At 46.0% G+C, this 23433-nt stretch overlaps 1 protein-coding gene across 1 annotated transcript in view; it reads left to right on the top strand.

The window, feature by feature from the left end:
- The window catches only part of FZD3 (frizzled class receptor 3), a 66777-nt gene that overhangs the window by 28002 nt on the left and 15342 nt on the right, over window positions 1-23433 (top strand). The window contains exon 5 of the mRNA XM_012724816.1: window positions 22973-23121. Coding sequence (XP_012580270.1) covers window positions 22973-23121 — 149 coding nt within the window. The remainder of the gene's footprint in view (window positions 1-22972; window positions 23122-23433) is intronic.

Raw genomic sequence — 23433 nt, forward strand, 5'->3', positions numbered from 1 at the left:
TAATTCTCCACCAGTTAACTGCACTCTCGACATCCTGCTCCATAGTCTCACATTGTGTTTTCTTTGTTTTGTGTATTTTAAGAAATCTCCTTACAAAGTCATAGCAGGGTATTTTCTAGTAGTTTTTCGAATTTTGATTTTTTTCAGATCGCCAACTTTTTAAAATTAAGTTTTGTCTGTCTTGTGAGGAGCACTTTGATCTTTCCATCGGAATAAGCAGTGTGCTGTCTGCCTCCCTGGTACCCACCCAGGTTGAACTGCAAACTCCGCCTGTGCAAGGGCTGTTTCGGCTCTTTGCTTCTGTTTGTACAACCCCCGGTTAGTCCCACAAGCCCCTTTTCTTGTCCTTCAAAATTAGTTCTTCATGATACTTTTCTCCGTGAATTTTAAAATCAGGTCGCCCATTAAAAGCACCGTTGGGGTGTTGCTGCAATTGGCTGTATCTTAAAGGAGCTGGGGAGAGCTGGCAGCTCTGCGATGCAGCGTTTATGTCCCGTGGGGACTTGCGTCCTGGCCACTCTTTGTTCCTTCTTCCTTTCTTCCTTAAAGTTTTTCTTACAATGGTGAATAGGATCTTTTCTCTGTTACATTTCTTATGACAACTTTTTTTGCTCGTCTTCATGCCTGCTGAATTCTTACTAGTTCTAATTGTGTATAGATTGTCTTAAAGGTTCCTAGAGATTGTGAAGATCCCATTGTCTTGTGAATAAGAACAATAAGAAAATTTAAGATTTTTACCCCCACTGTCAGGAGTGAGATGGATTATGATAATTTTTCTTTTCTTGTACTGTCTTTGTTCTGTTTGGTAGGCAAGCCTGTAATAGTGATTTCTTTTTTTCCTGTTCTCTGAAAAAGTTTTTATAATAAATTGGGACTATCGACTCCTGGAAAAGGCTGTTGTGTATCATCCCGTAAAAATTCTGTCCTAGTACTGTTGACGTAAGGAAAGAGAAGTTGTGTCAGACAATAGGTTTTTTAAGTTATTGTTTCACTTCTTTTAGTATATATTTTAAAGAGTTATTCATTTATGCATACAGAACTGGGGTACAGGCCAGAGGTACAGGGGCGGTGAGGTACAGAGTTAGAGTGGGGAGCAGAACAGGCAGATTGACAAAGTCCCCTGCTGAGGGGAGCAGTGGGGAGACAGGAGAGGTCTGCCGCGCCCTGGGGGTCAGCTCCCATGGCTCAGTGGGCTCCCTCCGCTCCGGAGCGGGCCTCGAACTTGTGCAGAAGCAACTGCGGGAGCTTCATAGCTGCGCTTTAACCCCCTGGGCCGCCAGGGAGGGCCCTCACTCTCTTTAATATTTATTGATTTAGCCTATTCTAGTTTCTCCTTGAGTTATTTCTGTTAATTTATGTTTTCCTAGAAAATTGTGTCATCTAACTTTTAAAGTGCATTGAGATGTGGCCTTTCATTTAAAAAAATTGTTGCTGTTTCCTTTTATATCCCTTAAATGTATGTTCTCATTTTCCTTTGATCAGTCTTAATTTTATCAGAGGATTATTTTTTTAACTCAGTTATGTCTCATCTTACCTTATTTCCCTCCTACTGCATTTCTTTAGAATTACTTATTTTAGAATCTTGAAGACTTAATGAATATATTTTCAATATATTCACATTTTTAAAGTGCATTTAAGAGTCATTTAAAATTTAACCCAAAACACTATTATTAACCAGGTTGACCATGCATGGTTCACACTTCGATCTTAGGGGAGAGTGGTTTTTTTTTTCCATTAATCCCCTTCGGGGAATCTTTGACCTTTTTCTTCATGAAAAGGTTTTCCCAGGCCTCAGAGGAGATCTTTTTCACAGCTTCACCTTCTGGACTAACTGCTCTCACACACATGAGTCTTCCTTCCCCCTCCCTATAGTGTGAACTTCCCCCAGATTTGGCATTTTTCTTCCGCATAATACCCCAGGGACTTTTCTGGAGGTGCAGGTGTGATTAGTGCCCCCTTCTGTGTGTGGGTCCCATGTATTCCCTCATGGCTCTTTTGCTTTTCAGTCTTATGTAATTCGAGCTTATGTAATAGATACTAAACTGAACCTGGCTTCTTGGAAAAGATAAGATGCGGAGAACGCTTCCGTTTGTGTGGACTTCACCGTCGGTAAAATCTTTGCTCTTATTCGATGTCCGCAGCAGCCTTCTGAAGTGGGCAGGCTGGCTTCATTCCTGCCTCTGCAAAGGGAGGGCACTGGACCAGTAGGCAGTGCCTGGGTTGGTCGCCTCTCTAGCCCAGCAAGCCACAGCCCCCAAATCGCAGCCCACCGGCAAGCCAGCCGGCTTTTAAGTCGTGATGAACTAGCCCCCGCGAGTGGTAGCAGAAGCTTTACCGTTTTGACCCGTCTTAATTGTCCAAGTCTCTGCCATTCAGTTCACACGTGTCATCGTGGGCAGCCGACCCCACGGCTCACTCCGGAACCTTCCTCTTCCCAAACAGAAGCTGGCCCCGGGACTGGCCCCGCTTCCTCGCCGAAGCCGCCTGCTCACCCGCCTGTCTCTGATTTTGCCTTCTTACGCCTCACACAGTGAGGCCCTGCACTGTTTGTCCTCTTTTATGGAAGTTTTAGTATTGAAATGTTAAGATTTTAATAGTTTACACCTGAATTTTCTTTAGGGGAATCTTGTATAGGTTTGTGAATTGAGCACCAGGGATATGAAATCCCTATTTGAAATAATATCCAAGTACAATTGAATATGATTTGTAATCATGAGCACACCTGAAAGAACACTTAGCAGTCTGTGATGATAGTTCACGATGAGCAGTTTTTCACTGTGTGAGGCCACCATGGCCTTGGAGTAGTCTTTTCAGGTGAGTTAGAAGAGAACTTGAGACTTTATCTTTTTTTAATAAGCAGCTTTACAGTCATTTCTCATATTACTGAATCTTTCGAACACTTGAAAAATAAGTTTATGATGTTGATTGGTCCTATTGTGTCAAAGTACCAGTTGGATTTAATGCAAATTAATGTATTTAAGTTCATAATCTGAAGAAAACTGGGCTGGTTTTAAGCATTTTAAATGAGTGTCCTTGCCAAAACCAGAAGTGTACCGCTTAGATTTTAAAATACTTGACACTGTCTCTAGTAATATGTTAAGTCACGCTTGGGAAAGTAATGTTTAATGCCTGAATCTAGAGTTAATTATGAAATAGGGCCTGAACTGTCAGAGTGATGTTTATTTTACAGTTTAAAGGCAGTAAAGTTTATTGCTAGAATATGTTTCCTTCTATTTTTTACTCAAATAACACATTAATAATTTGCCAGGTGCTTAGGGCTTTTTTTTTTTTCCTTAAAAATCCACCTCCCTCTGTTTATTCAGTATCTTCTAAATGACTTCAGCATCTTAGGAGTTACAAGTCTCAAAGGTTATTGTAGTTCTAGAACAGCGTAGGAATGTAACTTGCTGGCTAAAAGCATGGACTTCAAAGACAGACAGGCTGGTTTATGTCCCACTCTGCCATTCTGAGTTTCAGTCTCCTCATGTAAAATGCAGGAAATGATATCAAATGCGTCTATCTACCTCATCGGTGACTGTGAAGATTGCACGAGATAAATTTCTTTTACAAAGAAAAATGTCAGTACTCAACTTGTGTTGGTACCAGCACATAATTCTTAAGGCTTGAGAAGGGTTTCCCCGAGGCCTGGCCTGGACGTGTCAGTTTTCTAGACACTGACTTCCCATGGACCCGTTTCCTCCCTCCCGGGTCCTCCCCTCCACCTTCCAGCTCAGTGTGACATGTCCCTGGGATTGGACACTAGACCTGCGTCTCCTCACAGAAACGTGTCACCTAGTACAAGCAGTTTGGCAAGGACCACCAAGCTCCCATTAGAGCCATTTGTAGAAAGTCTCTTAAAAAATCATTCTTGCACAAAATCAACAAATCTGTATTTGTGTTCTGAAGCCAAACAAGGCAGCTCATCTGTGCTTAGCTAGTGTTGATTCAGAAAAAGCAGAATACATCACTTTTAGCTTGCTGTCGTGTATTGCTTCATTTTCTGACTAGAGTGGAATTCCTTTCCCAGGCATCCTTTTCTTTTTTACAGATTTATTTCTTTATGCATACAGAACTGGGGTACAGCCCAGAGTTGTGGAGGTGGTGGTGGGGTACAGCCCAGAGACAGAGTGGGGAGCAGAACAGGCAGATATCCTGAAGTGCACTGCTGAGGGGGAACAGCAGGCGGTCAGGAGAGGTCTGCTGCATCCTGGGGGTCACTCCTTGGCCGGGGATCGAACTGGAGCTTCAGTGGCTACTGCCAGCTTCACAGTGCTGCGCTTTAACCCGCCGCGCCGCCAGGGAGGGCCCGACTTCTGACAGTGTAATGGAAACGGAGCGTCGACAAAGTCAGCCAATAAAATCTGGAAAGGGCACAACATTTGAGAGATAACACAGATTTTACCTGGCGTCAGGGAGCGCTCCCACATGTTCCCCATTTCAGAAATTAGGAGTCGGAGCCAGCACAGGAAGGCGCCCTGGGCTGTGGTGAGCGGACCTGCGCCTGGCTGTAGGGAAGTGGAGGGAGCAAGCAGATCCCCGGAGCTGCAGGGAGGCCGAGCCGGCCTGCAGTGACAGAGCGCAGCCTTTGCAGGGACGCAGCCTGCAGGGCGCGAGGACACATTCCTGTGACAGTCACGCGAGGATGGAAGCTGCAGACTCCACACTAGACCAGGTGACAGGTGGAGGCCTGTGCAGAGCGCGCAGAGACGGCCATCCGCGGCGCATTTCTTGGAATGAATGAGTAATGGGTTTCCGAGAAATCAGGCTCAAGAAGAAAAGATTTTCCAGGAGCTGCTGCTGCCCAGCTGCCAGGCCGCTGGAGTGATGGAGAGCCCCTGCTGCTCACCCGTCCCCGCAGCCGCCCTGCCAGGAGCCGGGCGCTGGGTGAACTGAGCCTGGGGCAGGGCGCCCTCCCCTCTGCTCCCACCGGCTCGGCCCGCACGACCCTCAGCGCCCGCCCTGGTCAGGGAGAGGCCCACCCGCTGCCCGCGCGCCGCCTGGACGGCAGCTGGCCACAGAGCGGGGCCTGGCGGGCCGGCTGCATGTTTCTGAGAGACGCAGGAGATCCTGTCCCCTCCAGCCTCTGAGAGACCTGCGCCCGGGCCTCCTGGGTGGTCACACCTCTTCTGGACTCTGAACTGCAAAAATTCTATGCCGTGGAGTGAAAGAATAAAATATAGATGAAGAAAAATGAGACTAGAAACAATGTTTGAAATAGGATCTCCACTGATGAACGTTTGTGAAATGCACGGGAGGCGTTTGGGTTGCTGTTTAGGAGACATTTAGCGACCAGTACTTGCCAGTAAAATTAAAATCATCCAGCACGCAGTGGGCAAGACAAGGGAGAGAGGGGCCGTGCTAAGAGAATCAGAGGGTGGGCAAGCGAGATGTCCACTTCCCACAAGGAGGGACACAGGAAATACAATTTTCAGAGAGAAGCCTCGCAACTCTTTCAGAAGTGCAAAGCGTGAATTTGCTGGCAAAGGAGGGTAAAGTGCATAACTCCACACTTGGAAACTGCGGGCACCACAGCATGGTCTTGAAAGCTGCCTCAGAAAGGGCAGGTCACCTTCACAGATGCCTGGAGCAGCAGGAGGGTTCTCAGAAACCACGAACCCAGAAAGCAGCGTAATATATTTGAAATATCGAGTGGCTCTGGTGTTCCCGAGCGTGATATTAGTGTACCCACCTTTTCCAGAATAGAAGGTCTGATCATTTCAAGTCTTAGGAAAGTGTAAGCTCAGTTTTTCTTTGGCTTGTACATCATGAGCTCATAGAACAGTCTTGAAGAATTTCCTAGGCGCTGCACAGGGCTGGGGAGGCCGGTGTGTTCCGGGGACGCCTGCCGGGACCAGCCTCTGCCTTCTGTCCCTCGAGTCTGTCCTTCATACCGAATCACGCCTTTTCGGACTGTTCTTCTGTCCATACTTAGAGAACAGAACTTCCCAACGCACTTTACCTTTCCTGTGATTTGCTTCGGGAAGACACCCTGTAGTTCATTGTTTTGACCCAAAAGCTTGCCCTGGGGAGTGACCCCGCGGAGGAGGTCAGCGTCGGGATGCCCATCAGGGCTGAGCCCGGCCGGGGTCCCTGACTGCAGGCTCCGGTGGGAGGCGCCTCTTGGCATGAGGGGTGTGCGGTTTGTCTTCCCATTTCGAGTTCCTAGGACCAAAGTGACATCAGACTGATGGTTTTTTCTTCTGGTATAATTTGGAGGAAAGTTCAGAGTGTTCTCCTTTGATTCATCATATGTAACTTTTTTTATTTCTTCTTTAAAGATTTATTTATTTATGCACACAGAACTGGGGTACAGACCAGAGGAGCAGGGGTGAGAGAATTCACCAGAGACAGAGTGGGGAGCAGAACAGGCAGATGGACTGAAATCCACTGCTGAGGGGCGAGACAGGAGAAGTCTACTGCGCCGTGTGGGTCACTCGGGATTGAACTCGCGCTGCAGTGGCTGGGGACAGCTTCACAGTGCTGCGCTTGAACCTGTTGCGCCACCAGGGAGGGCCCAGTTCCTCCAATGTAGCGTCTGAAGGAGTGAGATTCTCTCTCCCATGGTGCCATCCAAGCGAATGAACAAGAATTGCGATCGCTGCTGTTTCTGTTTTTGTTCTAAGTTCGCGAGTGAGTTTTGGCTGTCAGCCATCCCTTACCTCATCTGAGAGTGTGTGAGGAGGTTAATTGAATAATGGGCACAGCGCATCACTGTCATGATCCGTCTCGAGATAACGCGATCCTGAGTGCTCAGTGCTGGTGCCGTCAGTCAGTCCCTTCCTCCTCAGCGCATTCTGCTTGATTTCCTGTCTGTCTGCTCATCAGGTCATCTGCTTATCTTGCCTGTCTAGCCGACCTTCCCCTGGGAAGCTGTGTCCCTTAGACAGTGGGCTAGAAACGTGTCCCTTAGACTTTACATTGTTTTGTTTACCTAGGGCATCCCCCCGAGTTTACAGCTCCCCTGTGTTTAGCTCTCCCCACTGCCAGTCGCCGCCCTTGAACTCACAAGGAAGCTTCTTTTAAGAAGCTAGTCTTTGTGAGAAGAAAATGAGATTATTTGCAATATAGTTGAAATGTTTGCATTTTATGATTTCCTGTAATGGTTGAAGGAAAACTTGGGAACTGAACCCCAACTTACTCTGCTTACTGTTCACGGGGTCACAGAGAGCTTGTGGGCAGGAGGCAGTCGAGTAAAGGAAGCAGAGACACGGCCCACAGTTGAGGGCGGGGCACCAGCTCTTGATCTCCATACCCTGCTCCCTGCAGCTTCAGTTTGCAACCATGGTCTCCCTGACAGGAGCAAAGAATATTGTAATCATTGGCACCTGATTTTCTTTTTATCATTTAAAAAAAGTCTTACAGATGTTTCTGTATATAAAAAAATATATGTAATGAACAGCAGAGGACCTGTTATAGGGCAGCCCAAAGTGGACTGGCCGCCTGTCTGTGGGGCCTCACCCGCATGCTCAATATTCAGTTACACTGCAGGGACACACAAAAGGGTCAATAGCGGGTTGATTTACAAAAGGGGAAAGGAACAGAAACAACCCAGGAAAAGAGAGCGGGATGCAAAGTCACTGGAACATCTTACGCGAGGCTGACTGAACACACCCAGTCATGCGGTCAGGAGAGCCGTTTCCCAGCAAGAGAGGGAGAGATGCGATCGCGCCCTATTTATCCCCCAAATGTCCCAGAATTCCTGCTAGCTCCGCCCTGGGGTCCTCGCAGTTCTCTCCCTGGTGCTGCTGGGAGTTGTAGTTTCCAGTCACTGGAGTAGAGGGTAGAAGTAGAGGGTAGAGTCCAGAAAGCTGGAGTAGGAGGTGGAGTCCATAAGATTCTGCAGAGTTCCTTTAGGACATCCTTCCCTGTGACAGACCCTCTTACGAACCACTAACAAAGGCTCCAGTTGCTTTCGCTGATCAGCTCCCGCGTCCTATGGGTCCCCATCTGGAGTATTGGCAGTGTGTGCACGTGTGTGTTGTATATTTTAGTATTTGTTTATTATATTTTTACTTGTGTGTGTGTGTGTGTGTGTGTGTAAAAGATTTATTTATTCACACTGAACTGGGGTACAGGCCAGAGGTACAGGGGTAGTGAGAAGATTCACCAGAGACAGAGTGGGGAGCAGAACAGGCAGATGGACAAAGTCCACTGCTGAGGGGAGCAGCGGGCGGGTCAGCAGAGGTCTGCCAGGCCCTGTGGGTCAGCTCCAGGGCAGGGATCGAACTGGCACTGAGGCGGCTGCAGCCAGCTTGCACTGCTGCGCTTTACCCCGCTGCACCACCAGGGAGGGCCTATTTTTTCCTAAAACAATATTTATCATTAGCTTAAGCAGTATGTGTTAGTATGTGTTAGTATTTTTAGTATTTTTTTAGTATTTTTCATGTTAGTGAGCGTTGTCAGTGTGACGAGTTCATTTGCTTTCTCTGCTGTTCAACATCCTCTTTTATTTATCTGTTCGACTCTTAATGGACATTTATAGGTTATTGTTTCTTCTCGGTTATAAATAATGCTGAGTTTCTCTAGCATCTACATACTTAAAAACGGAATTGTTGGCACGTGAGGTATGTGAATCTTCAACTTGACAAGATGTTGCCAATGTGGTTGTACCCATGGAGAAGTCAGAGCCAGCATCGGGGAGAGTTCTGTTGTTTATAGCCTCACTTGGTACCTTCAGAAACTAGAGACTCAAATTTATTCCAGTCTTATGGGTGATCCTCATGGCTGTTTTAATTTGATTTTCCCTATAGGGTTACCAGTAAGATAGAGCTGCTTTCTGTGTTTGTTGGCTGTGAATTCTGTGAATTACTTGCTTATACACACAAACTGATGTACACACACACACACTGGGTTGTAATTCTTTGTTGGTTTATGCATTACAGGGAGAATCTGGCCTGACTTTTCATTTTTTAGCGCTATCTGGAGGTGAGCAGAAGTTTAAGTTTATTGTTTTTTCTCCCCTCCCCTTCTCTCTTCCTCTGTATCTCATTTAAGGAACCTCCACCCCACGGTCAGAAAACATATTCTTCTGTGTTTTCTTTTAATAGGCGTAAGGTTTTTCTTCTTGGATATGCATTTTTTTTAAAGATTTATTTATTTATGCATACAGAACTGGGGTACAGGCCAGAGGCTCAGGGGCGGTGAGAGGCTTCACCAGAGACAGAGTGGGAAGCAGAACAGGCAGATGGACGAAGTACACTGCTGAGGGGAGCAGCGGGCGGGTCAGGAGAGGTCTGCCGCGCCCTGTGGTCACCTCCGGGGCAGGCGGGAATCGAACTCATGCGGAAGCGGCTTCAGATTCTCAGTGCTGTGCTTTAACCCGCTGCGCCACCAGGGAGGGCCGGATATGCATTTTTAATCTACAGGGTTTGTTTCCACGTGTGCTGTGAGGGATAGGTAGCATCTTTTAAACACTTAGGCATCCAGTCCGCATCAGTTCTGACTCGCCTTTCCTCCCATCTGAAAGGCTCCCTGTGTCTTTTCCTTGTTTCCATCCCTGCGACTTATCTCGCTCTTCTGTCCCACAGCCTGCTCCAGCCTTAATCTATTACTCTTCATTACTAGAGCATTCCAGTAGGTCTTTCTGTCTGATAGAAGAAGGAGGTGACTTTCAAGGTAGACTAGAAGTTAAGGTAGATAAAGCGGTTTGGTGTGATACGTGCAGAAAATCTGGACAAAACACCTCCTTCCTTTCTAGAACTGTTGTTACCCACCGAAGCAACAGACTGACCGGGCGGGCCAGTGGTTTGTTTTAATGTGGGCTCCCGCTGACCACAGGCTGCATACAAGCCAGCGTTTTATAATGAGTCTTATTTTTTCTTTAATGAAAGCAAACCTAATGCAATATATGACTCCATTAGTAAAATATAGATTCCATCGATAGGGAAAGAGGCCAGGCCTTCTGCCAGCCTGATCCAAAGCCAACGTCTTAGAAACAAGAGTTCAAGTTAGCCGCCACCATTACCATAAACATGCCCTCAGAGCTTTGCCTTTCTTGCTTGGTTTTCCCCCCTCCCCCTTGATAATTTGTTCTATTTAATTAAGAAGAATTTAAGCCTCAGGGTCTTTGTGGATTATAGATTTAAATAAGAAAAACAAAATATGGAACATATTTTCCATGTGACGGTTGGATTAGGTCATATTGCAAGACTATTGACTAAGTGGAGGGATGTTAATGGAGATCAGTTGTTCAGGAGCCAGTGAGCAAGGGCTGCCCATGAAGCCAGGCTGTCGGTGGCAGGGCAGGCTAAGAGGCACCGCCCCGGCCGGTCACACGTGCCTGTCGCCACAGCTAGCCCGCAGGACAGGGGAGCCGCTTCAGCTGTGCAGGGGATGGGCTTTGGTGTCATCAGGCCCATGTTTTCCATAAACTCGGAATGTGTTTTCAAAGGGCAGTGATAAAAGAATGAAGTTTCTAATTTGCCCTTTTTATTCATACAAGGAACTGAGATATTTTGTGGGGTTTTTTGCTCAAAAAATTTCTACAGGCCTTCAGTTCATCGCAGGACTAGTTTGAGATAAAAAGTGGACATTGTGGGCCTCCTGGTAGGTCAGCAGGTTAAAGCACAGCCCTGAGAATCTAAAGCCGCTTCCGCATGAGTTCGATCCCCGCCTGCCCCGGAGGTGACCACATGGCGCGGCAGACCTCTCCTGACCGCCCGCTGCTCCCCTCAGTAGTGTACTTCGTCGATCTGCCTGTTCTGCTCCCCACTCTGTCTCTGGTGAAGCCTCTCACCCACCGCATCTCTGGCCTGTACCCCTGTTCTGTATGCACAAATAAATAAATCTTTAAAAAAAAAAAAGGACATTGTGCTCCTGTCCCTTCACTGAAGCATTTTTCCATAGTGGACGTCACCTCTCCAGCAGCATATGTCCGGCTCTGTGTGCCAACTGTGGAGCTGTTTCTTTGTCCCCAGAGGGACATGCTGCGGGTCACTGCTCCTCCTTCACAGGGAAGACCGGAGTCCTCCCGGCAGGCCCTGGCCTTTCTCCCCGGGGTCTGGGTCCCTGCTTCAGTCGCTAGCAGGCGTGGGGTAAGCGCCTTCTCACTGCTTCCTCCCGGCACAGGTGCTGACTGGCCTTCCTGTCCCGGCTCCCGGGCTCCCCAGCTCCCGGCCCCCCCCTTCCCTGGACCCCTGGCTCTGAGGGGAACTATCATCCTCAGATTCCCTGCGGCTTCCCTTCCGCCCCCAGACGCCTCTGCACTGTTGCCTGAGGAAGGGTTGGGTTGTTGCTGTTATTCCTGGTTTGTTCCTCACGCTCTTCCCCCTAAAGTCCAGGCTTTCTGCTGTGTGGACAGGTCTAAGCATGAGGCCGCAGGGCAGCTCGGAGGCTGGCCCCTCCCTGCCTTCTTCCCCTTCTTCCCCTCTTTGCTTACCCAGACCTGTGGAGCCCAACTTCGCCTCCGAGGTCCAGACACAGTCCTGTCTATGTGACATTTCCATTCGGGAGCCAGAGGCCTTTATCCCAACTTAGCGAGTCTAAAAGAACTCTTCGCTTTCTCCTTAGGCCTGCTTCCTGCCTCCCCTCCCCTGGTCTTCCCACGGGTGAGCGGGATCTTCACACACAAGATGCTCGCACCCCAGTGAGAGGTCACGTGAGTCCTCCTTTTCAAACCCCTCATCACATCCAACCCACCTCTCCTGCCTTAGTCCAGGCTGGCTCACACGAATGCAGTGGCCTTCTAATCTCTCGTCTTGCTTTCGCTCTTACTCCTTTACAGTCTACTTCCAACCTAGTAGCCATAGTGATCTTTTAAAAATATAAAAGAGACCGTGTTGCACGTTAAACGGAACCTGCAAGGAGGCCCTGATGCCCTTGGAATACGAGCCCAGGTCTCCCCGCTGCCTGAGGGGCCTGACCCTGCCGCTGCCCTGATTCCGCCTGGCCTCTGGCGCGCTCAGCTCTAGCCACACTGACGTCTTCATTATCGCCCTTCAGACACGGCGCATTTATTCTGCCGACATGATTATTGCTGTTCTTTCTGCTTGGCTCGCTCTTGCTGCAGAACCTAGCCCAAGCCCTGCTGAACGCCGCGTCCCGCACACCCCTGCAGCACGTCCCATCCCCAGGGCTCGCTCTGGGCTGTGCTCGTGGAAGGAACAGCCTCTTTTGGCTTCTTGCTTTCCGGCAGGAAGCCGCCCTTCCTTGCCCCCTCCCTGGAATGTAAGCGCAGGTCAGGGACCTTCTGACGCACACACTGCGCTCTCTCTTGTCTCAGGACATAGTAGGCACTCAGAATTTAAGTGGCCGAGTTAATTAGCTATGTGACCTTGAGCAGACCAGTTCACCTCCCTAGACCTTAATTATACAAGTATGAAGAGGGAGCAGACGAGATCTGAAGAAGAGAGCTGTAGGCCGCTCTGGGCTGGAAGGCAGCCGCAGGGCCATTAAACCCAGCCCTGTGCTAGGAGCCAGCGCCTTGACCCGCCGGACGCCGGCCGCGGTGCCGTGGGCAGGCCTCTCACTTGGCACCCCCGGCCCTGCCGGGGTGCATCTCCCCGTTTCTCTGGTGATGGTCTCACCGTAGGTTCTCGGCCTTCTTTGCAGTTACTGTGTAGCCACATCTTTAGACGATCGTTTTTCCTCCTCCTCCTCCTCGGCATCTCTGGGTCTCCGCCTTGTGATTTGCGGCCTCCCCTGTCAGTCAGCCTTCCCTCCCCCACTGTGGGGAGACTCTCTGTGAGCAGGGAAGTCATCTTTAACACGCACTTGGCAACCAGGAGAGTGGGTTTTTAAGACCTGAAAGAGGAACTAACTTTTGGAACAAAGTTAAATCTAAAACTCCCCTCTGATGCCCGCAGAGAAATTGCCGAGATCGCCAGGGTCATAGACTACTAGGATAAGCCGTGGCATTCGCCTGTTCGAATGAGGAAATTTATAAACAGACCGATGGTTAACTAGACAGCGGCAGCACAGAAAGCACACAGGTGAGCAGAAGACAGGGCACGCACCTGCACGGCACCAGGGCACGCGTGTCCTCTCCCTCGGGCGTGGGCGGGTTTCATGTCATCGCGGGCATGTGTCTCGGACCACCTGAGTGCCCTCCAGGTGGGCCTGTTCCAGGAGCCCCTTTCAGCATTTCTTGGGTGCCAGGCAGTTCCGAATACATTACATGTTTCAGTTCATGTTCCCTGCGACGGTTACTCGCTTGTTCTTGGTGCTGTGCGCACCTGTCTCTGAGAAGCGGCGTGCCAGTGAATGGAAGGAGGTCACGAGAGGGTTGTGTGTGCATGTGAAATGTGTGTGCACACACGCTCAGAATGTAAATTCTGGGTACAGAGCCAGTTATAATTCATATTTTCTTTCTAGGTGGTCACTCGTCTGGGTACTCACTGCATTCTATGTTGAGACATTGTAGTTTTTGATAATTTCTTAGAGCACGTCCTTGCAGAACGTTTAGTGATCTCTACCACACGCTCTTTCCTGAGCTTTTGGCGGTCCACCAATAGGGTGAATGTTTCCAGGCTAACTTTTGTAATGTTGATTCTAGGTAGTTTAGTCCACTTTAAAAAAAAAAAAACCTAAATAGCAGGAAAAAAAATCCTATTAAAACATGTTCCAGGGGCAAAATTCTAGCTCCATATCAAGATAACCACTGTTTACATTTTTTTCTAGTCTTTTTTTATTTTTAAAGATACATTTATTTATTTATTCATGCAGAACTGGGGTACAAGTCAGATATGCAGGGGCAGTGAGAGACTTCACCAGAGACAGAGTGGGGAACAGGACAGGCAGATGAATGAAGTCCACTGCTGAGGGGGGCAGCGGAGGGTCAGAGGTCTACTGCGCCCTGTGGGTCATCTCCGGGGCGGGGATCAAACTCGCACTGAAGTGGCCGCAGCTGGCTTGCAGTGCTGCGTCCTGACCCGCTGTGCCACCAGGGAGGGCCTTCTCTATAGTCTTTTGGCATCTTGCTAATCCCTGGGAGCGATGTGCCCCTCCCTGCCTCCAGCCACGAGTGGGGATCTCGCTGAGTGGGGTTCTTGCTCTGTGCGGTTCTTCCTGTGACTGGCCTTGAAGAGCAGAACGCAGCAGGTGCGACTGCGGGCCCGGGCTCAGATAGCGGTGGCGCCCTAGGAATGCCCGCGCGGGGAGAGGCCAGCCTGCAGCCGGAAGTCAGGCGCTGGAAGCCGCAGGTGGATGAAAACCCGCTCTGGTCGTCACATGTTGGCAGGCCGTGGGAAGGGCGGGCGGGTCCCAGCCAGCCCCCCGATTCCTCAGCTGCCCTGACACGCAGGAGCTTCAGTGGGGCGCCCTGGGGTGTCCAGCTCAGTGTCACATCCCGGTGCTTCCAGCAGGGCCGTCTGGTGGGGTACCTGTGACGGTGCAGTGCTAGGCCCCCGCCGTGCCCAGCCATCTCACAGACCGCCAGAGGTGGTAATAACTGCTTCCTGAAGTCGTATTCTTTAAAAATGTATTGAGGTCACGTTGCATTGTAATGTAAGGTCCAGGTGTGCCTCGTCACGAAGCAGTGTCTGGAGGACTGCAGTGCCCACCAGTGTCTCTAAAGGTTTGCTTTTGTTCTTGTTCATTTGTTTCTTTATGCACCACGTACGAGAAAATCCTTTCTTTAACCATCTGACTGTCTGCACCAAGCACAATACTCTCCACACCCACCCAGGATTTCCATTTTTAGTAGCTGAGTAGTATTCCACCGTGTGCCTACACCCATCTCCTCTCTCCAGCCTCTGTCTAGGGGCACTGAGGCTGTTCCCAGCTCCTGGCTACGATAAATCATACCACCATCAGCACAGCTCTCTTCGAACTAGTATTCTTGTGTTCTTTGGATAAGTACCCAGGGGTGGGATCATTGGATCCTTTGGAATTTCTTTTTTCAGCTGGTTGGGGGGTCTGCACACAGCCTCCAGCATGGCCCCACGAGTTACATCCTCCGCAGCACAGGGACCCCTTCTCCATACAACCTCCACTGCTTGTGACTTCTTGTCTTTTGGGTGACGGCCACTCCCACGGGGAGGTGGTATCTCACTGTTCGGATCTGTGATTCCCCCGTCAGAGACGACGAGCACCCTGTCATGGCCCTGCCTTCTTCGAGGAGCGTCTGCTCAGAACCCCAGCCCTTTGTAATTGGGTTATTTATTTTTGTTGAATTTTATGAGTTCTTTATATGTTTTAACTTTCTGTCTGTTGTATGATGTGCAAATACCGTCTTCCACTTAGTAGAATGTGTTTTCATTTTGATGATGGTTTTTCTTGCTATGCAGAAGCTTTTCAATTTGAGGTAGTCCCATTTCCCATTTAGTTTTCTTTTCTTTTCTTTTTTTTTTTTTGTTGAGTCAAGTGACCAAAGATATATCTTAAGACCAGCGCCCAGGTGGGCACCACCTGTGTTTTCTCCTATGTATTTCATAGTTTCAGGTTTTCCTAAAGTCTTTTGTAAGATACATTTCTTGAGAAGGAATGACTGGATCAAGTGGCATACATATTTACGTTTTGGCTAAGTACGACCAGCGCACATACGAGAGACAGCATACCAGTTTGTGTTCCTCTTCAACCACAGGGACATGCGTCTTGCCTCACCCAGCTCCTTTTTAGTGGAATAGTCACACTTTAAAAATGTAAGCTCTCTGTTTTATTCTTTAAAAAAAAAAAAAAAGATTTATTTATGCATACAGAACTGGGGTACAGGCCAGAGGTGCTGGGGCAGTGAGAGGCTTCACCAGAGACTGAGTGGGGAGCAGAACAGGTAGGTTGACGAGGTACACTGCTGAGGGGAGCAGCGGGCGGTCAGGGAGGCCTGCCTCGCATGTGGGTCAGCTCCCGGGTGCGGATCGAGCTCGTAGGGAGGCAGCTGTGGCTCGCTTGCAGTGCTGCGCCTTACCTCCACCAGGGAGGGCCCCATTTACATCTATTTTATGTCAACTTTTATATCATCTTTTGGCCATTGTGGAAGTTCCTGCACTGCAGAGTGCCAGGTTTTCATGTAGTCAGATTTATCCATTGTCTTTGGCTTCTAGATTTTGTCATAACTGGAAATTCATTCTTTACCCTGAGAGCATAAAAACTTTCATCTTGAACTTTGTCTTTTTTGCTATTCTTAAATTTTGTTTTTTACATTTGAAATTCTTATCTAGGAATTCATCTTGGAACAAAATCTGCCATGACTTCAACACTATGAATAATTCATGTTTTTCTGAATGGTTTGAAATATTACGTATATGAAATTCTGAATCTGTTTATACCCTAGTATTACAGTTTTATTACAGCCTCATGATATAGTTTTCTTTTCTTTCAGCCTTTTCCCATTTAGTCTTTGTCTGTTTGCTTTTCTATATGAATTTTAGAACCTTTTTTAATTCCTGGTAACTGTTGGCATTTCTGCCAGAGCTGTGTGAAATTTAATGGCTAAATCAAGGAGAATTGGTGTTTTTACGATAGTGAGTCTTCCTAGCCATGTTTTCAAGCTTTTCAAACATGGCACTAACTTTTCTTAATAACTTTATTGTTACGTGTTTGATGTTACTGTGACTGTATCTGTGTGTAGAGCTGCCGTATCACAACACCACAGGCTGACCGCTAAAACAACAAATTTATTTTCTCACAGTCGTGGAGTCTGGCTTCCAAGATCAAGGTCCGATAGGGTCAGTTCCCTCTGAGGCGCCTCTCCTTGGCCTGCAGATGGCTACTGTCTCTTCCCTCGCCTGGCCTTTTCTCGGGAGACACTCACCCCTGAGTCTGTGTCGGACTTCCTCTTCTGTAATGACACCTGTTGGACTGGTTCAGGGCCTGCTCCGATGACCTCATTTAACTTTAATTACCTCCTCAAGGAATCTGCCTCTCATTAAGTCACCATCTGAGGGTCTGGGAGTTGGGCTTCAACATGCATTTTAGAAGGCGAACACAGTTCAGTCTGTAACAATGGCAAAAGATGACTTTTATCTACTGATGTAATTTAGATGCACGAAAGTGATTTCTGTATTTTATTTTGTAGTTAACTACCTTGTTTGTGATTTTCAATGATTTTTTGTACTTTATTCCCTTAGTTTTATCAGATAAAATTAGTATTTTTGTAAGTAATCATTTATATAATTTTTGATAGTCTTTATAGCCTTAATTTGCATCTTCTGTTTCATGGTGATCGGTGTGGACTGCTGAAAAGGTTGACTAACGTGGTGGTGGTGATGCTCTTCTTATATTCGTGACTAATGAGAATATTTATAGTGGCTTCTGGTGTTTCCAGTAAACATATTACTGAATTTTGGATTGAGAAAGATTTATTCTGTCATTTTAAGGGTTTAGTAATCATCTACTTATGTTTTATTATAGTATTTTAGAACCTGGGATAGATATTTAATTTTATCAAATGCCTTTTAACATACATGAAAATGGCTCTGTTTTCCCTTTGATCCAATACTGTGTCAGCTTTATAAAACCAGTGTCTGAATATTGAGCCATCCTTGCATTTCTGTCTTTTGTTATGGCATATTCTTTGAGTTTGCTTTTGAATCTGTTTCCATAAAAATTCATAAGTGTGATAAATACCTTTTTAATTGTTTAATGGAGTCTGTTGAGTTAGGAACAATTCTATGCTTGCTTCTGGAGTCTGTCTTGCTTATATTTTCCTATCATTTTCACAAATTCTCAATGTAATTGCATGGAATTAAGTAACTTAATCCTTCAAGCTTAATTTAATCTTGTTCTCTTTGTTGCTGTTTTCTTTCCTTTTTGTTTTGATCAGGCGGGAGAGAATGGTTTCTCCCCAAGTAACTAACTGTGGAGTGTATTCTTTTTTGTCTCATAATTATTTAATATCTTTTTTATCTGTATACCTTCATTTTCTTTTCCTTCAGTTGGCTTTATTGATAGATAATATAGTTAACATTCTTTTCCAGTCATCAGCCTATTAATTTATGGTTTATTATTCTGTAGAAGTTTTAAAATTGTAGTAATTGAAAAAAATGTCATTTCTTTTTATGGTTTCTTTGTTTCATGTTACTCCACAAAAGACCGTTTGCACCCCACTTTCCATTATAAAAATTTTCTTCATTCTTTTCACACTTTATGATTTGCTTTTCTGTGTGTCGAATTCTTTATTGTCTAAGTTGTTTTGTTTCTAGGTGAATTGCCAATCATCCCAGTACCATTAATTAAACAATCCACCTTTCCCTCTTTCTTTTAAATATTTTTATTACATACTTAACTTTTTGTGTCTGTGAAAAATTTATTGATTTTTCAGATTTAACAGGTTTATGGGATTAATTTGAGGGAATTCAAATTAACATCTTAATACACTGTCTGCGCATGTTGGAAACATTAATTATGCCTCCACTTTCTTCCGTTTTTCCTTCAACAGAGTTTCATATCTTTATTTCTGTTTAGGTTTTTCCAAGGTATTTTATGGATTTTGCTGCTATTGCAAATTAATTTTCCCCCATCATATTTCATATCTGGCTGTTACATATGAATGTCCTATTTTCGCATGTTGAAATTTCACTTCTGGTAGGACCTTTTATTGAACTGACAAGAACTTCTGAAATGGTGACCATGTTCTTTATAACCTCAGAGGATAGAGCTAGATGGATGGGAACACAGCTAGAGATATTTGAATGTGGAAGAGACAACCTTGTATTTTTTTTTTTTTAAGATTTATTCATACAGAATTGGGGTACAGGCCAGAGATGTGGAGGATGAGAGGATTCACCAGAGACAGAGTGGGGAGCAGAACAGGCAGATAGACGAAGCACACTGCTGAGGAGAGCAGCGGGCGGGCCAGGAGAGGTCTGCCGCGCCATGTGGATCTCCTCCGGGGCTGGCGGGGATCGAACTCATGCGGAAGTGGCTTTAGCTTCTTAGTGCTGTGCTGTAACCCGCTGTGCCACCAGGGAGGGCCCGAGACAACCTTGTATTTTATCAATACTGTGTACAAATTATATTTGTAGAAAGATAGATTGAAAAACATTAAGTTGACAAAGAGTAAGAATAGATTCGTTATAAGTTTAATTGATTTGTTGAGGTTATAATGAGAGAAAATAAGGTATGACTTTAAGAATTTTGCATAGAGGATACTGGGGGTGGGGCAGGGTTGAAGCAAGGGTAAGAGCGGAGGAAGAAAACGTCATGCCTAAGCAGGAGATAAGCAGAGCTACGTGGTAGCTCAGAAGACAGGAGTGAAAGGCTGTGAAGTATGCGTGGCCTCAGGACTGCTGGTGCTGTGCAGAGTAAAATGAAGAAGCCACCACGAAGCTACTGGAATTGCTCACATGGAGCCGTGTTTGGATCTGTTTAATTCCTCTTCCTCTGCTTCTTAACTAACATAGTTCCTAACAATGGTGTGGTTTCTTTCACTTGTATTTTCATCTAGATTACCCGCTGCATGGGGACACAATCAAACCTTACTTCTGCTAAGTCTCACATGGGCCAGAACAGTACTGATTTTAGAGTAGCAGATGATCCATAAACACTTGTTGGTTGACTTCTGTGTACATTCTAGCGGAATTACACCTTCATTTCAGGGTACAATGTCATTTTCATTCTGTGTTTCAAGTTTGTCAGACTGACCAATCATGTGCCAGTTATAAAATACCGTAAGAGAGATTTTAAACATAGTAAATCTAAAAGACAAGATAAACTACCATGTAGACTAGAAATGCATAAGGATGACTAGAGATCAAAAGATGAGCCTGCTGGACTTCGGGTCTGAAGTGGCCGTGGCAGATGGGCACTTGGCTTCTACAGGTGTTCGGAAGTAAATTGTCACATGCAAAGGAGGGCCAGGACTAGACTCACTGTTAACTGGAAAGGAGAAATGGGAACTTCCTAGCCCCTGCAAGTGCCACCCCATGTTTTCTGAAGCTGGAGTTAACATAAAAATACTGACGGAGAGGGCCAGGAAGTCCTAACACAGCCTTGGGACCAATACTGAAGCCAAATGCAATGACAAGAACTGAATCTGTGGCAGCCAAGAATGTCTGCAGCCCCAACCACAATAGGAGACAGGTTAGAAAATGAAAGGAAGAAAGAAGGGAAATAAGGAGAGAGGGGAGAGCGTGCATTTAAGATCTGCAGAGGAGAACTTCAAAGCACAATTAAAAGCAAAGCGCTAACCTCTAGAAAGGCATGCAACAAAATCAACAGTCAGAAGATGGATTCACTTTTAAAAAATAAGTATGTTTAGGATGACCCAAAAGATAAACTAAGAAAACTTTAACCGAATAAAAAGTTATGATCAACTAGCAGGAATGACAGAAGAATAAGGTATAAGGACAGGTTAGAAATGAAGTTATAGAAATAAATCAGTAGATAGAATGAACTCTAAAATAGCAAAACTGAAGATTATTCTGAAGAGTTCGCTGCGAATGTAGGATATAGAAAGATATAAAATGCTCAAAATTGTACTTTTTCAGTTAGACCTAAAAAATAGACTGAGGGACTTCAGTGTACATCTAACAGGTGTTCTAGAACAATAGGCTTACGAGAATGAGTAAGTAAGAGCTAATGTCTGATGATTTTCCAGAACTGAAACTTGAGTCCTCACATTAAAAGCGTGCTCCATGGCCCTCCCTGGTGGCACAGCGGGTTAAAGCACAGCACTGAGAAGCCTCAGCCACTTCCGCATGAGTTCAATCCCCACCTGCCCCAGAGGTGACTACATGGCGCGGCAGACCTCTCCTGACCAGCCCGCTGCTCTCCGTCGATCTGCCTGTTCTGCTCCCCACTCTGTCTCTGGTGAAGCCTCTCACTGTCCCTGCACCTCTGGCCTGTGCCCCAGTTCTGTATCCATAAATAAATAAATCTTTAAAAAAAAAAGGTATGCTCTGCATGCTAAGCAAAATAAAAATTAGTACAATGAGAAACAAAGGATAAAGAGAAACCTAAAGGCTACCAGAAAAAAAGAAATAAGTCAAAAGAATATCAGTTAAACAGACTTCTCAACAGACAGTGAGCCTTAGAAGACAATGATGTGCTGAATAGCTGAGAAATGATAACTTTATTCAGCTCGGCCACCATTCGCCACTGAGGGCGCAGTAAGAGCGTTTTCAGGCCAAGGCGCCCGTGCTCGGCATACCTGTCGCAAGGAGTGTCTGGAACGGCATCTTAGAAAGAAGAGGAGGGAATGCAGAGGCAGGAGGGGGGGGTGGTTTTGCAAAGTTTTAGCAACGATAAAACAAAGACAATTATTTTGTAAAACTTGTTAGGAGTCTTTGAAAAACAAGAAATGTAGTAGCTGGAGTGAGCACGGGCTTGGTCAAGAAGGAAGTACTGAATACTTTTTGAGTGCAGTTCTTCTAATAAAAATCAAGTGTCCATATGTGTTGTGCATGCTTATTTAAAGAGCACTTGGTATGTGCCAGGTACTGGCCAGGTGCTGGGAACAAAGCAATGGCAGGAGAGGAGAAGACAGGACACTCTTTTGTGGCATGTGCAGTGAGTGGGAGAAAACTATACACTATTTAAAAGAAGCTTGTGTAACCCAGACAGACAGATTTGGAAGAAATATATTGGTAACTGGAAAAAACCTGTAACTGGGAAGTATGCTGGGTGGAGTGAGAGCTGGTGTGTGAATACTGGTGTCTGGTGAAGTAGTTTGGAGGAAGGACATTAATAAGGCAAATCAAGCTGCTGGGGCTTTGTTGAACTTATGCACTGTGACAGGTACAGTGACAGGTCTGGAAGGAAACGATGGGTCCAGTTCCATGAGAGCTGTTTGCCAAACTCCCTGAAATGTCTAGGTGCAATCAGAAAAGTCGTCAGGAATGTAGAAGGCTTGAACAGCACTTTTTTTTTTTAAGACTTATTTATTTATGGACCCTCCCTGGTGGCACAGCAGGTTAAAGTACAGCACTTTGAAGCTAAAGCCACTTCAGCATGAGTTCCATCCCACCCTTAGGTGACCTCTCCTGACCCACCCGCTGCTCCCCTCAGCAGTGTGCTTTGTCAGTCCACCTGTTCTGCTCCCTGCTCTGTCTTTCACCGCCCCTGCATCTCTGGCCTGCACCCCAGCTCTGTGTGCATAAATAAATAAATAAATATCTTTTAAAAATGTATTTATTTATGCATACAGAGCTGGGGTGCAGGCCAGAGGTGCAGGGGCAGTGAGAGGACTCACCAGAGACAGAGCGGGGAGCAGAACAGACAGATTGAGGAAGTACACTGCTGAGGGGAGCAGAAGGCAGGTCAGGAGAGGTGACATCAGAGTGGGGATCGAACTCATGCTGAAGTGGCTTTAGCTTCTCAGTGCTGTGCTTTAACCTGCAGTGCCACCAGGGAGGGTCCTGAACAGCACTTTTAATAAATTTGATCTAATACCTATAGAAGATTTTGTACCTAACAAATGGAGAATTGGCATTTGTTTTTGAGCCCATAGGATTACTTAAAACATTTGTCTGTCTTAAGTCACCAGATCTCCAAAATTTAAGGTAACCGAGTATCATATAGATCATATTCTCTGGCCATAATAATTAGACTGGAAGCCCTCAATGAAAAAAAAACAACAACAACACTCATCTGATTACAGACTCGAAAATGCACTTGTAAATAATTAATAGGCGAAAGAGGAAGCCTGGAAACAGCCAGCAGCATAAACATGAACAGGGAGAAGGAAGGGAGCGCAGATTAAAGGTCTGAACGAGGAACAACAGGGGACGGGCGGAGGGGACATGAATGCTTGCCTAATATTATGTGATAAAATGGTAGGGCCAGCAAGCTGACCAAGAAGAATGCAGGTATAATCTGCATCTCTATTCCTGTTTACAGTTTATTTTCTACATTAATAATGTTTTTCCTTAGATGGTAACCAAAAGCAAGCTAGTAAGAATACAGCACTCAAAATGTAGAGTACACGTTTTTGTCATTTTCTGGAGTACCTCTTTTCCATATAACAAGAAAACCTCAAAACAGTAGGGGAAAATATCAAATTTGTAGTTATTGTACTATTTATTTAAAAGGCTTTATAATGGTCTGGAGTGGAAAGTTCCCTTGGTATAGCTAAGACACTCGCCCTTCCTTCCTGTAGGTCACACAGATGAGCCGTCCGGACCTGATTCTCTTCCTCATGAAGTACCTGATGGCGCTCATCGTCGGTATTCCATCCATTTTTTGGGTTGGAAGCAAAAAGACATGCTTTGAATGGGCCAGTTTTTTCCACGGTCGTAGGAAAAAAGAGTAAGTCGAAATAAATTATGATGTTCACGAACCTCACATTCATAGAATATTTTTGGTGTTTTGTTTATATTAAATCCGTTTGGTATGGTAGAAATCTCCCAGGAACACTGTACTTTCCACTGTGTTTAGTTATGATTAGTACAGTATCTTATTTAATTAAAAACTACAGACTTACCGAAGAGATAGGTAAGTAGAGCCAGGTTGAAGGATTGTTGCTTACAAATTCACATTACCTGGGGGAAGGCCATCTTTTTTTTTTTTTTAAGATTTATTTATTTATTCATTCATACAGAACTGGGGCACAGGCCAGAG

The sequence above is a fragment of the Condylura cristata genome, unplaced genomic scaffold (genome assembly GCF_000260355.1).
Source record: "Condylura cristata isolate star-nosed mole 26May11 unplaced genomic scaffold, ConCri1.0 scaffold00014, whole genome shotgun sequence".
Classification (NCBI taxonomy): Eukaryota; Metazoa; Chordata; class Mammalia; order Eulipotyphla; family Talpidae; genus Condylura; species Condylura cristata.